Consider the following 15,260-nt stretch of genomic DNA (forward strand, 5'->3'; position numbering starts at 1 on the left):
CTCATCCTCTCCTGTTTCGGTTTTTCAAGAGCTACAAAGTTCTGCAAAAAGTGTTTGTTTGTTTTTCCAAGTGGGAGTTAAATGTGGAACTCACTGCAGCAATCTAAGTACGAGTGCCCCCGGGAAATGCAGTTTCCCCAGGGTGCATGCCACCTGTTTCCCAGGACCCCGGCTAACAGTGCAGTGTAGTGCTTAGAGTCAGACTTCAGCCACAAAACCTATTGAGTAACCTTGTGCCAGTCACTGTCTCTCAAGCTAACCTACCTAACAGGGTTGTTATGAGGATTAAGAGGGAGGGAGGGCGTTCTCTTAGAAGCCACCCCCTAGTTCCTTGTAGGAAAAGTAGGATAAAACTCTGATAGGTAGGCAGCTAGCATGCAATGGCGACCTATGTGCTCCCAAGCATGGTTTTCCCTGTGTCAGAGAACCATGCCAGTGTGGTGTAGTGGTTAAGAGTCTCGTAATCTGGTGAACTGGGTTTGATTCCCCACTCCTCCATATTGCTGGGTGACCTTGGGCTAGTCACACTTCTCTGAAGTCTCTCAGCCCCACTCACCTCACAGAGTATTTGTTGTGGGGGAGGAAGGGAAAGGAGAATTTTAGCCACTTGAGACTTCTTCGGGTAGTGATAAAGCGGGATATCAAATCCAAACTCCTCCTCCTCCTCCTCTTCTTCTTCTTCTTCTTCTTCTTGCCTACTTCTAAAACAAAGTATAGAGAACAACATCCCTGCAGGGGTGGGTAAGCTGGGGCCCACAAACTGCCACTGGACTCCCAACTAGTATGGCTATGGATTATGTAAGTCCAGCAATTTCTGGGGTGTGGGGACAGGCTTATCATACCTGGCTCATACCACTGAGTTGCAGAACATGCAGACAATTTTTTGCCCACTGCCTCCAAATTCATTTCCCCTTATGCGTCATCAACAAGGGGAGGGCTTTTTTGTAGAGGGGGATAAGCCTTGGCTACAAGGCTCTGTCTGGTCACATGACTGATTTAGGGTATTTTTTTCCAGCCGGGATGCAAATGAACTACATGTGGGCATTCTCATCCTCCCAACAACAGACCTTTTCTTTACGGGCCTTCTGAGTTGGGCAGATAACAACAACAACAACAACAACAACAACAACAACAACAACAACAATTTATTATTTGTACCCCGCCCATCTGGCTGGGCTTCCCCAGCCACTCTGGGTAGCTTCCAAAAGAATATTAAAATACTGTAATACATGAAACATTAAAAGCTTCCCTAAACAGGGCTGCCTTCAGATGTCTTCTAAAAGTCTGGTAGTTGTTGTTCTCTTTGACATCTGGTGGGAGGGTGTTCCACAGGGAGGGCACCACTACCAATGTCTCAAGCGCTGTCCATAACAGCTGCGTTCATTTTTGTTACCAGAACAAAAGCTCAAAACGCTGCCCCTCCTTGGCCAATGGCAAGGGATAATGGGTGGAAAAGTAAAAAAAGGTATATTCAAAGCTGCAACAAGTGAGTCTTAGTATGGATCTCTCCAAAAGGACCAAACCTCAAACAAAGGAGGCACAAAGCTTTTATATAATTGTAGCAAACGCAAACATAGGATGTCGTGTGTCACAGTAGAAAACAGCGTGGGTGGGCAGAAGTGAACCGTTATCCTATCAAAAATAGCAAGGGGTAGGGAAAGCTGTACACAAAAGAAATCTAGACAGAGGAGTCCAGCAATGAGGAGAGATTCCAAATCCTAGAACTGCTTCCCTTCAGGTACCCACTCACAGAGCATTTTGGTATGATATAACCAGGGCTTCTTTCACAGTCATAGAGTATTAAACAACATATAGGTAAAGGTAAAGGGACCCCTGACCATTAGATCCAGTCGTGGCCGACTCTGGGGTTGCGGCGCTCATCTTCCTTTATTGGCCAAGGGAGCCGGCGTACAGCTTCCAGGTCATGTGTCCAGCATGACTAAGCCGCTTCTGGCGAACCAGAGCAGTGCACAGAAATGCCGTTTACCTTCCCGCTGGAGCGGTACCTATTTATCTACTTGCACTTTGATGTGCTTTCGAACTGCTAGGTTGGCAGGAGCAGGGATCGAGCAATGGGAGCTCACCCTGTCGCGGGGATTCGAACCACTGACCTTCTGATTGGCAAGTTCTAGGCTCTGTGGTTTAACCCACAGCACCACCCACGTCCCAAACAATATATAATGGTGGCAAAAAGAAAGGTTGCTTGACTGTTGTCCCAACTGCACAGAAAACAGATCCCCCCCCCCACACACAAATGCAAAAACCAAGGACCCAGACTCAGTGCCCAGTACAGTGGTACCTCTGGTTGCGAACAGGATCTGTTCCAGAGGCCCGTTCACAACATGAAAAGAGTGCAACCTGCAGCGGCGAGTCGGGGCACACGCAGGTTGCAATTCGCCGCTTCTGCGCATCCGTGTGATGTCATTTTGCGCTTCTGCGTATGCGCGAGCCGTGAAACCCAGAAGTAACCCTTTATGGTACTTCAGGGTCGCCAAGGGACGTAACTTTAAAGAACGTAACATGAAGCGGACGTAACATGAGGTATGACTGTAAATAGTATTCATTATGCATTCAACTTATTTTGTACGCATCCCAAGAAAATGCAGAAAAGCATCCTTTAAAAAAGCACACAGGTTTATTGCATATCAATCTCATGTATAAATCCGTTGTAGCATTGGAAAGATTACATTTGGTATACATTCCTATTCTACAGCATTAACCTCAAAATCAGCGCTTTCTAGTCATTATTTTTTTAAAGGAATTTCTCTACACAAGTACATTGTTTGTTTTTCATCTTTTTATCACAAGCATCAAAGTGAAATTTTTGCAAAAAAAATCGCCTTTTATTTTAATTATATTCTACACATCACCTCTTTTTTATTTTTTTACTTTATTTATTCTCCCAACAAAGCGATTTCGTATTAATTAATAACTGCCACTTATTTAAAATTTTCCTTGGCAGTTCAAGGCTTCTAGCCCCAACTCAAAAAAAAAAGAACAAATAATAATAATAATAATAATCCCCAAACGAAACAACAACGGAGGGGGGAAAAATGAAACAAAACCCCTAATCACATATACATAAGTGCATCTACTGAATTTTTTTTTCCTTTTTAATAAAAATTTCACAAACGGACACAATAATGACTGATAAACACAAGTCATGCACAGTTTTGTTTTGTTTTTTACTTATAAACAGAATAGAAGCAATATACACTCCAGAATGCTAAGGAACTAGCACCTTCCTCTTTCGCAGTGTTTTAAAAACATTATTGGAAAAAACCAGACATTTACAATTGATTAAAAAAAAAAGCAAGAGAGAGAGGGGGGGAGAGAGACTATACAGTTCTAAAAGAAATAAAATATCCTAGGTCAAACGTGTATACTGTAACAACGGCAGGAGCATGGGATAAGAACAGGAAGATGAGGACAGATACACAAATCATAATCCTTGCTACCATTTATATATATAAGGTTCTTTTTTAAAAAAACATGAAAAAATTACATCTTTTTGTAGGTAGGCAGTGGGCTTTTTTTTTTTTTTGGAAAAAAAGCTTGCATTCTGAAGACGCAGAGAAAGACAAGCTAAGACAACGAGGCATATCTACACTAGAAACATATGTCAGTTTTTAATTGCATTGGCTGCCTCCCCAAAATCTTGGGAATGATAGTTTACTGTGAACGCTGAGACTTTCTGGTTAGAGACTCTCAGCCTGACCAAACTACAGTTCCCAAGGATCCCTGGGGAGATGGAACGGCTAGGGTTAAGACACTGAAAGTGCAATTCTGTCCAATTCAGTCATAAGCCCCATTGATTTCAACCAGAGTTACTCCCAGGTAAACCATATACAGCAGAGGCGGGCAGATTACAGGTCCAATGAATCCATTTTCCTTCCCTAGCACTTTTTATTTCTTTGTTGCATTCACATGCCAAGTTTCCTTCGAGGAGCCCCAAACGGCATGCGTGGTTCTCCTCCATATTTTATCCTCACAACAAACCCGTGAGGGAGGTTTGGCTAAGAGAGAGTGACTGGCCCAAAGTGAGGAGCTTCATGGCTGACTAGGGATTTTTTACCCTGTTCTCCCAGGTCCTAGTCCAACAGTCTTTAACCAGTGCACCATAGTGGTGCTCCTGAGATCCACTAGCCAGGGCCAGTTGCAAAATGGCAGTGCTATTAAGGACTTGGAGGGCTCTTGTCACAGGCTCAGTCTGAGGATATATTTCCAGGACTAGCTAGGGCTATCTGTAAGAGTCATAGGACTGTAATGTTGAAAGGGACCCCAACGGTCATGCAGGAATCTTTTCATACACAAATGCACTACTAGTTTTCTCAGCAACAACAAAATCAGTTCATCTCAGCAAATTAATTCAAAGCAACTTGTGTGTTGTTACTTTTCCTGTGTTAACACTGATTCACCACCTGCCCGCCACTGGTGTATAGGATTGCAGCCTTCCAGTGCAATTTGAGGCATGTTTACTTGGAGATACGTTCCACTGTGTTTAATGGGGCTTACTCCCAGGTAAGTGGGTTGCAGAACTGCAGCTTCAGTCTCTGGTGTAGATATTGCCCTCTAAGAAATGGCTTTAGAATCTTTTGATCTTCTGTGAATTGCCTGTTAGGGAGGAAGAAGCAAAGCTGCCGTTTGTTTTTTTATTTTTCCTTACAAAAAAATAATAATAAATCATACATCGTTCTGAAAGTGGTATCAACGACTGAGGAATCAGAGACAGCGAGGGGGGAAAGTCGAAAAAGAAAAGAAAATACACTTCGATTAAGGCGAAACAAAACCTTTTAATCACAGTATCTGTTAAATATACAGGGAAACAGTTTGACGGGTTTGTGAAGGACACCTACTGACCATTATAGAAGGAAATGTTTCGAGCCCACATTCTCATTGGCAAAGCGGCGCAAGTAGATCGCACCATTCCTTCATTCATTTTTTGTGAGTTTCTACACCATGATGCATCATCCCCCCTCCCTCCCCCCCTCCCCGCTCCCTCAGACCACGACACACACAAAAAAATTACAGCATATTAAAATAATGAATGTTTTAAGTCAGTAGCTTGCAGTACGACGGAGAGAAACTCAATCCAGTGCTTTTTCTGTGGTTCATTATGGTATTTATTGGTGCCTAAATTTGTACACGGGTACAGTCCATCAGAAATGTCCTTTGCAGAAGTTGCCCTGTGGTGCAGCTGTAGTTCATTTGCCATGAGACCCTCTTTGGGGAGTCAAGGGGGGGGGGTTTCTTCCCACTGAGCAAGTGCTTTTCATAATTCGTCACCCTAAAGACAGGACTGGGGGAACTCGAAGGCTTCTCCACACACAGAGAAAATAATCTTGCGAAATTCTAACATGATGCTGCTGCCTCATACTGAGTCAGACCGTTGGTCCATCTACCTCAGGGATGCCAACTTTCCAGGGTTTCACCAGGCAGGAGCCTTTCCTAGCCCTACCTGGAGATATCAGGGATTTAACTTGGGATATTCTGCATTCCAAGCAGGTGTGCTACCCATTGAGCCACAACCTCTCCTTAAGTGCTGGTTTTATATAGGGGGGGGGGGGGAAGGGTTGTGTTTGCAACATAAAATGCACCTTGGCAATCACAGTCCTTTTTGCTGCCGAGCTTCACAACATAACCATCTAATTCCATTTCAACTTTCCTGTCTTGTTTGCTTGCCCCTTTAATGGCTTGAAGAAGAAGACGATGACCTTGGATTTGATATCCCGCTTTATCACTACCCGAAGGAGTCTCAAAGCGGCTAACATTCTCCTTTCCCTTCCTCCCCCACAACAAACACTCTGTGAGCTGAGTGGGGCTGAGAGACTTCAGATAAGTGTGACTAGCCCAAGGTCACCCAGCAGCTGCATGTGGCGGAGCGGGGAAGCGAACCCGGTTCACCAGATTACGAGTCTACCGCTCTTAACCACCACACCACACTGGCTCTCTTGAAAGAGCAAGGGGTCTAATTTTGGTTATAAAGGAATGCAGATGCTTTGACCCACACTTTAACCCCATCTCAACCACTTTTTCAGGTGACTCACTTCAGGGACACTCCCCTGCCCCCCTCCCCCAAATCATTGACATATTATAGACAGTATCTTTTAGCAGGTGTCGGATGCTGCTTCCTATTCCCTGACCCAACCTGACATTTGGGGAGCCTTAGGGAAATCACCAAGCTGTTTGCAGTCCGAGATATGTGCTCTTGCAGCACACGTTTGTGAAACAATCCAGAAAAATAGCCAACCAGGTTTTTTGAGGGGCACACTAACAGAGAGGCAACAATGGTGGAATGAACAGGAGATGGAGATCAGTATTATTACGCATACAGGCACCGAGATATTGAGCCTAGGGAATGGGGCATAGGACAGAGCAGGCACTTTACTCCATCCAGAATTCCCTGCTCTCTTGGATCAGCCCCGATTCACACTCAGGATGCGTGAAAAGTGCCAGTGAACATGAGTTGAAGGGGGCAGTTTCCTCCTTATAGCCCATTAGCAAGATCATTCTGGTCTTCCAGAGTTACAAGCTTAGCACTTGCCCTCTCTCTCCTCTATTCAAACAGCACAGGTGGAGCTGGACAGGACACACCAGCATCTAAGGAGCCCCATCTAGACACCACAACACCCAGTTCACGCCTTTCCATGGAAGCATGTCTGTAACAGCATTGCGGGGTGGGAGGGAAGAAACACAGGGAAATTACATGCCCCACATCTGTCTGTTTTAAACCTACAGTGGTACGTTGGTTCTCGAACGTAATGTGTTCCGGAAGGCCATTCGACTTCTGAAATGTTCAAAAACCAAGGCGCAAAAGGTTGGGCTGTAAGTTCAATTGGGGAAAAAAATGAAAAACACACAGTGGAAGCCGTTCGACTTCCAAGGCGCGTTTGAAAACGGAAGCGATTACTTCTGGCTTTTCGGCATACTGAAACCGAAACGTTCGGCTTCTGAGATGCTAGAAAACCAAGGTACCACTGTAAAAACTTAACAAAAGAATCTTCGACGTTTCACGGGGTTTGAATACTGGGTGTCAAAGTTCAGAAAGCTCATGGCAACAGCAAAGGCTCGTCTGCTAGAATTCTGCACTCAGTGCACCCGCCCAAGCAGCAGTAGCCAGCATGTCAAGAGACCCATGGGAAACATCACTTCCTGCACACAGCACAGCACGACAGGTGGGGAACTTTGGAGGACAGCTGAAAACTGCTCAGATCAGACCAAAAATACAAGCAGGACTTTGGTGGTGGGGAGGGGAGGAAAGGGAGGACTTCCTAAAACAATAATAATTATTGGTATGTTCTAATGTAAGTGGCACACTTGAAATAAATGCCGTCTGACTCTAATACGGAACACCTTGAGGACTGTTGTTAAGCATTTGCATGTCAGAGGAGGCCGTGGTTTCCATCTAGCTGCAATCGTCGCTATCTCTGTTCTGCTGCAGTTTGGCTTCCACTAAGTCCTACATTATTCATCTCGCTATGGCCAAAACATACATGATTATTCACACAATTAATTTCAATGCATTTCGGTAAAAGGGAAACAAACAAACAAACAAATGTAGAAAAGAACGTAATTATTTAACTAAGGTTTGTGGAGAAAAGAAAAGAAAAGCCCCGCTAGTGAATACTGCTCATAATTGCTGGCGTGATTTCTGTTTCGGGTGGCATTCTCTGATGCAGAACTCACACGTGTGATTGTGCGGGGTGTTTTTTTTTTAAAATATAGATATTTATAATTTATAATTTTCTTCTGCCTCCCACCTTGTTTTGCCAAACCAAACTACCCTAGAAAATAAATAGAACACTTAATTCTAAATGCAAATATGATAGAAATATTATGATGATTATTTTTAAGAAACCAAATTAGACGCAGCATATGATTGTCTGGGAAGCTGGCTGCCAGATTAGCGCTTTCATTACTTATGGGTCATTTGGCACATTGACAATGATAAAAACAATTAATTAATTATGGAAAACAATTCACCCTTCTACGTCCTACTTATTGGTCATATGGCATAATAGCCTTTAATTATACACCGTTTTGGTCCTTCACTAGTTACTTATATTAACATTATTATTTTTTCCACAATAATGATATCTAACGCCAAATATATATATATGTATATATAATATAATAATAAAATACTGTTAAGGAAGAAATAAAATAAGTGTGTGTGTGTGTGTGTGTGTGTGTGTGTGTGTTTTCCTCTCTCTTTTTAAAAAAAATTACAAGTTATATACAGATTAAAGAAAAATCCACCATCTCATAGAATACCCCAATAGTCTTTTATTTTTCTATATATAAAAATTTGGCCCCTGTTTGAACACACAGCCCACGTGAATGGGATGATTTGCTTTGTAGAAGCATAAGGAGAAGTGCCAATGAATGGAATGTTAAGAGTGGCTTTTGCAATCTGTTCACCGACAACAATTCCCAGATAAGGATGCTCTCTCCCAGACTTCCTGGCCATGCAAAAGCAGGAATGCCAAAGCAGGAATCCCAGGGGAAAGTTTGCAACCCCCCAACACCGCTATACTCAGTGGTGGCTAATGCCCCATTGGGACAGGTGGATCAGAAGGCACAGGCAGTGTTGTCCCCTGGGCTGGTTGTTAAGTAAGGAAGCAGGTAGGTGAGGGCTGGCTATGATCAGACTGAGGTTGGTGGGCCAGTGGCCTCTTTGCCTAAGTGAACCAGCCTCCATTGGTTACGCTCAACACTGCTTGGCAGTGTGGCAGAAGAGGAAGTTAGGCATCCACTCTAAATGGCTCTGTGTCTTCTGTGAAGAAGAAGAAGAAGAAGAAGAGGAGGAGAAGGGGGAGAATTTGGACTTGATATCCTGCCTTTCACTCCCCTTAAGGAGTCTCAAAGCGGCTAACAATCTCCTTTCCCTTCCTCCCCCACAACAAACACTCTGTGAGCTGAGTGGGGCTGAGAGACTTCAAAGAAGTGTGACTGGCCCAAGGTCACCCAGCAGCTGCATGTGGAGGAGCGGGAAAGCGAACCCGGTTCACCAGATTATGAGTCCACCGCTCTTAACCACTACACCAAACTGGCTGTGACTCTCACCTGTAGGGAGGTGCGCTAAGGTTGGTGGCACTCAAATTCCCCAAAAGTGAGCAGAGAAGATGCACAAGAATCTGTATATGTTTTGCAGCACGGCTGACACCAGATGTCAGCCAGGTTGACCAAAAGTCCTGGAAGTCAGAAGCCTCGCCGAACCATCAGCACCTGAAAGGCCCTTCCAGCTTTCCTTCAAAGCTCAGCACAAAAGGAGAGAATTTGCCCGGTCTCTTCATTCCTCTTAGAGGAAGGAGGTGCCTTACAGGGAAAGGTTTTTCCCTCGGTTTGTATGATCCCGGCCGTCGCTCAACAATTAAGGGTGTGCATTGGTGGGTCTCACATGATGAACCCAGAGATTCTGGAGCCAGACCAGGCTTCGGAAGAACATTCAAATAGCCATTCTGCCAGTGATGTGGCTTTCATCAGCCCTCCGTGCTGATCTAGGAAGCATAATACTTGACAACAGATAGGGAAGATCTCACAGCTCAGTGAAAAGCATTGACATGCAGCTGGTCACAGGTTCAAACCCTGACATCTCCAGTTTCAAAAATGGCTCTCAGGTGACAGGTGATTGGAAAGACCCCGTTCCTGAGACTGTGGAAAGTTTCTGCCCATCCAAAGGCGACAATACTGGACAAGAAGATCAAATCTGATCTAAGGTAGCTTTGTTATATGGGGTGAAACATCTCAGCGCATCTTAGCTAAGCAGAAGAACTGAAATCACAATGTCGATGCTCAGAAATAGCACTGCCTGAGTAAGGCTTGAAGTTAGAGGTGATTTACCCTTATTGTCCCTCCCAACTCTACAATTCTATGATTTTATTCCTGAAATACAGGTGAGATTTATTTGGTGGCGGTGATGTCTAAAGCAACAGCAGCTAATTAAGCACGTTTGCTAAAATATGAATCTGTCCTTCTTTTTTAAAGAGCAATGTGCAAATGACCTTTTCACATTTTCCACTTTCTTTGCAGATGAAGAAGTTGGAGAGACCCAACGTTCATACCGTTAGAATCTGAAATTTTCTTGCTTGGTAATTGGAAAGGCATTATCTTGGAAAACGACCTAGAAATAGCAGTTAATCTTCAAGAGTAGCGATTGCTAAGAAATGGAAGAGAAGTCGATTCCCTACAGAAGCCGAGTAGATAGAAATGATTGGGTCTGTATTAATATGGATCAAGTTAACATATTCTAAAAAGAATTTGCATAAGTCAACCATTATGCACTTTGGGGCAAAATGGGTTTTGTTTGTAATGTTCTGGAATAAGTTTAATGACAAAGTCAAACTTTTACGCTGCTCTGAGTTTCTTACAATGTTATTGTACTTTAGGAAACCCTAATTGCATTTTATCTGTAAAAAAACTTTTGATTTATCTCAATGCATTAGTGAGTTAATAAAGCATTTAAAGGAAGGAAGGAAGGAAGGAAGGAAGGAAGGAAGGAAGGATAGAAGGAAGGAAGAGGTTGGGGGGGATCATTTTGCCAGAATTATCCAGGGAGAGGAGAAATTCAAAAATGTCTTTCTTTTCTTTTCTTAAGGATTTGGGGGGTTTTTTTGCCATTGAAATTTAAGATCTGTGCTGTCAGCATAACCACCACTTTGTATGCCCCAAAATACACAATTCTGGGACATTAGGTGATACAAACAGTGGTCACCACCAGCAAGGTACTAAAACTTAAACAAAAAGACCCGACCTGCAAATGAGTAACGATGGAGGATATTTAGTCTTTTTTTCCCCTAGGGAGGTGAGAAAATGAAAAATCTCAAAATATTATTTCTGACAAATGTCCTCTGAAAATTTTCAGTTCAGCTCAGGTGTGCCCTTTGCCCCCCCCTCTCTGCAAAGTCCCAACTGATTTAGGGTTGCCATATTTTGAAGAGCAAAAAAGAGGATAAATTCGCCAACTTCTACTTTTAACGACAGATGTCTGTGATGACTCCCATTTTACATACCCATGAAAAAGAGGACATGTCCTGGAAATAGAGGACCTATGGCAATCCTATTACTGGAGTCATTAGGTTTTAGGAGATTTAGGGTTTTGCAGGAGAGTGTAGGTAGAAGTACTTTTTTTAAAAAAAATAATGGCTGCCTTCCAATTCCTTGACAAGACTTAAAGTTGTAAGCTTCTTCTCTCTTTTTTGAAAAAAAGCTGGCTTTTAAAAGCAAAACTTGAAAATATATGAATGATAATGCATGTGAGAAGGTACCCTGGCACCTGAAACATTTATCCAACCAATGCTCATCTTATTCAGACAACACTGGCTGAAATTAATTACTAACTTGGATCCAATTCTGAGTTGGACTTGATTGCATACAGTCCTTAAGGCACCAGCTAGACACTTAGCTTCAAGACTTGGAAATGACTTCTGGGTATTTGCACAGGCCTGCAAAATGTTAACACGGGGCACATCTGCACTACAGATTGCAAACTGATTTAGCCATATTTCCTTTCTCCCAGGGAACATAGTGCTGCCAGGAGACCTAGCAATCTCTTCGACAGAGTATCACCTTGACCAAACCACAGTTCCCAATAACCTTGGGGTGGGAGGTGGGGAGCCAGGATAGGTAAACTGGAATAATAAAGCTGATTTAAGTTTATGCCGTTGTGAGAAACTCATTTTTACAGTGCACGGGCAATTATGTAAGGAAGGTCCTGGTGCAGAGTGATCAATGGGAAAAGAAAGAGATGGGATAGCCAACTATTTCAGAATGCAAAATCTCCAGTACAGTCGTACCTTGGCACCTGAACATAATCTATTCTGGATGTCCGTTCGACTTCCGAAAATGTTAGAAAACCAAGGTGCGCCTTCCGAATGGCTGCAGGCATTTGCTGCACTCAATCAGAAGCTGCGGAAGCTAAGTTGGACATTCGGGTTCCAAAGAACGTTCGCAAACTGGAACACTCACTTCTGGGTTTGTGGAGTTCGGGAGCCAAAACGTATGAAGAAGAAGAAGAGTATGACTCGCAAGGCGTTCGAGAAGCAAGGTATGACTGTACAGTAACACAGAGATGGGAAGATGAGGTGGTTTCTGAAGTCAGAGCTTGATGTTATCTACAAGGTGGTGCCTTTGACTGCAATCGGTAACCCTGGCTGTCTGCTTTCCTCTCTCCCTGTAACGCCGCGTAAAACAAAAATTCGGGATGTGGCACTGTCATGGTGCCACAAAACCAGTGAAGTACAACAGGGACAGAAATAAATGCAGGATGTTGCTTATGTTGTTTCACATTCTCCCCCACCCATTAGATAATACTGGGATGGGGTGGGGGGGGGGAGAGAGAGAGAGAGAGAGAGAAGGAGCAACACCCGTCTTAATGTTTCCTCCAGTACAATCACTTCCGGCCGGCCACAATGCAGATGTCGCCAAGCTTTGGGGAGCCGTGGGGCCCATTTGCAAGCCAGAGATAACTCACAGGTGCTACACACCCCACAAGCCAGCAGACACAACCATAGCATGCTCTTGGTTACCACAGAATGCTGCTTCCAAGCTCAACTTGAAACCGGGGAGGGGATCACATGGGTAGCAGGAAGGACCTCTGTGGGCAGATGTGTGCCCACGGGCACCTCTTTGGCAACCTCTGCCCTATTGTCTAGTTTCTGCCTTGGCAGCAACTACAGGAAGACCTGAGCACCTGATAATTACCCCTCTTGCCCAAACTTACTCTAAAAACCAACCCTGTACTCTAAAAACCCCTAAACCTGGATGAACCCTAAGCAAAGCGAATGCTGGACTCACAACAATTCGGCATTAAGGTCTCAATACTATTTCTGTGTCCTGGAACTTGATCTAGAGATGATTTGCAAACATTGGCACTGGACGGGAGGGAATCAGAACTGAAAATCTGCAAACAAAAATAAACAAAAACCAATCAGACACCCTCGTAATACTATTTTTCCTTGCTTTAGGAATGAGTTTAAATAGTCGTTCTGGAATATGGTGGGAAAGGTTGCCCCTTTATACTGAAGAAGTTTGGGGAGAGAGGAATAAGGCTGGCTTTGGATGGTGTTGTCTTGGGACCTTGTCTTCTTGCCAACAGCCTCTTGCCAATCTGGTGCCTTTCAGATGTTTTGGACTACAAATCCCAGTGCTGGGTGGGAGTCGTGACCACAACATCTGGATGGCACCCAATTGTCGAAGTCTGGTGTTCTGCATGGGAGCTGACCTGGCCACAGACTGGAGGAGTCCCACCTGTTGGCACAAGACTCACGGTTTGACCTCTGCCAGGTCTCTGTGCAAAACTCTGCTGCCACAGTCTGTAAGAGAGGTTGCCAGCCCATCCCTGTGGGGGAAACAAGGGGGAGCTGGACCCTAGCAAGATGCTTTGTGGGGGAGCTGGACCCTAGCAAGATGCTTTGATTGATGCCCCCAGGTCCCACTTTAAGAACCCCAGGAGTGGGCCCGATCCACACCTGTGCCGAAGCTGCTGTCAAAGTTCCACGGAAAGCGCAACTGCAAGGCAGATTTGGCAATCTGGCAGACCAAAACAAGCAAACAGAGGAGTTCAAAGGGAAGCAAAGGGAATTTCTGTAAGACTTGTGACGCTTCTTGGGTCAGAGGGAAGGAGGGTCTGTACGCCCCATTTATCAGAGGAGATGATTTTGTTCTCCCCACCACCACAAAGTCCAGAACCTTAACTACTTCAAGCTATAGGGGAGTAAAAATTCTGTTCTCTGGCCGTGCAACAGGAGAGGGAAATTACATAGCACCTCTCTTGCCCATTTTTACAGGCTGTTTTCCATCACAAGGAGAACCTGGGCAGGTGGGATAGTGAAGGTCATACACAAAGTTTCCTTCCACAGCCCCAGCTGCTCCTCAGCTCAGCATCAGAACTTCACATAATGTGTGGCTTGTTCCATAATGTGTGGCTTGTTCCACACATTATGCTGAACACAGCGATCAGCGTGTGTGTGGAAAATTGTGACTTGCACACACAGACTGTACACTCCTTGATTGTTACATGTGAATAACCGTACAAGCGTACAGCTCAGTAGATGTGCACCCCGGGCAAGAAAGACTGTGCACTCATCGTCAAACGTAACGGGTGAAAACCCCCCAAGAGAAGTGGCAATGGGTGGCTGTAAACCGGAGTTACAGAGGGTTTTTTTCCTTTAAAAAAGTGTGCCAACAAGCTTTCCAAAAGGCAACCACTGGGGTACAAGAGAGGTTATTACCCACAGAGAGGCCATCCGAAGAAGGGTGCACCTAAGATGAGGGAAAGGAACTTGACACCTTATTTTCTTTTTTTTAAGAGGGGGAAGGAAGCAAACAAAACTCAACGGAAGTCCTAATCTCAGCAGAACTCCAGTGACTTCATTGGAATGGGACCTGACCTAGAACGTCGTTCTCTTCTTCGTAGCAGAACTGGATATGAGGGTCAAAGGACTTCAAGTGGGGTAGGGTGGGGTTGTTTACAAGGAGGTTTTTGCTGGCTCAGCAACACGGTCTGTAATGTGAGAGGGTGGGGCACGACTGGATTTGCTAACGACAAATGCACCTGGTCTTCCCCCCCTCCCAGCCCAATGCAGGAAGCAAGTTTCGCTCCTGGGATGTACTATGCGTCAGAGAGATGGCAGGCCCCTAGGTCTGCTGCGGTGGTGGTTTCCTAGGTCGGACGGAACAGGGAACGAGCTGTCCATGGTGGGTTCCTTCTCCCGGTGGTGGGTGGGTGAGCCCCGAGGGCTTCCTGTCCAGTCCTCCGCTGCTGACCAGAAGGTCTGAGAGGGGAGACGTGTGGCACCTCGGCCTCCTTGCTTGGGATCTCGGGCCGGGCGCCTTCTCCTCCAGCCTCTCAGAGATGACCGACGGCGCTGAAGCCTCCTGGCTCAGAAGCAGCACCTGCCATGTTCAACCAAGCATCCAGAGAGTTCTGGGAAGAAGGATGGAGGGGAGTGTTCTCAGAAAGGGACAACATCATTGCATAAGCCTAAGGGGGGGAAGAGAAGAAAAACACAGCGAGGGAAAGAGGGCATCAATACATGCTGGTCAGATCTTTGTCAGCAAAGAAAAGTGTGTGTGTGTGTGTGTGTGTGTGTGTGTGTCAGGATTCTAAGAAAGGCAGCGCGGTGTAGTGGTTAGAGGGCTGGGCTGAGACCCAGAAGCCCAGGTTTGAAATCTCTCACTCAGCTGTGAGGCTTACTAAGGGGGCACAGTCTCTCAGCCTGGCCTACCTCACAGGGTTGTTGTGAGGATGTAATAGGAGA

General features: G+C 44.9%; 1 protein-coding gene across 5 annotated transcripts in view; it reads right to left on the reverse strand.

Moving 5' to 3' along the window:
• Window positions 1-2,615: 2,615 nt before the first annotated feature.
• Window positions 2,616-15,260, reverse strand: part of PRDM16 (PR/SET domain 16) — a 454,646-nt gene continuing 442,001 nt past the window's right edge. For 4 of the 5 annotated variants that reach the window (XM_081016023.1, XM_081016026.1, XM_081016024.1 and 1 more), the window contains one exon: window positions 2,616-14,983. In XM_081016023.1, the coding sequence (XP_080872149.1) occupies window positions 14,849-14,983 (135 nt within the window). In that variant the 3' untranslated portion in view covers window positions 2,616-14,848. The remainder of the gene's footprint in view (window positions 14,984-15,260) is intronic. The other variant, XM_081016025.1, reaches the window with a different exon arrangement.

This window comes from Podarcis pityusensis (assembly GCF_964106645.2).
Source record: "Podarcis pityusensis genome assembly, chromosome: 8".
In the NCBI taxonomy this organism is placed as follows: Eukaryota; Metazoa; Chordata; class Lepidosauria; order Squamata; family Lacertidae; genus Podarcis; species Podarcis pityusensis.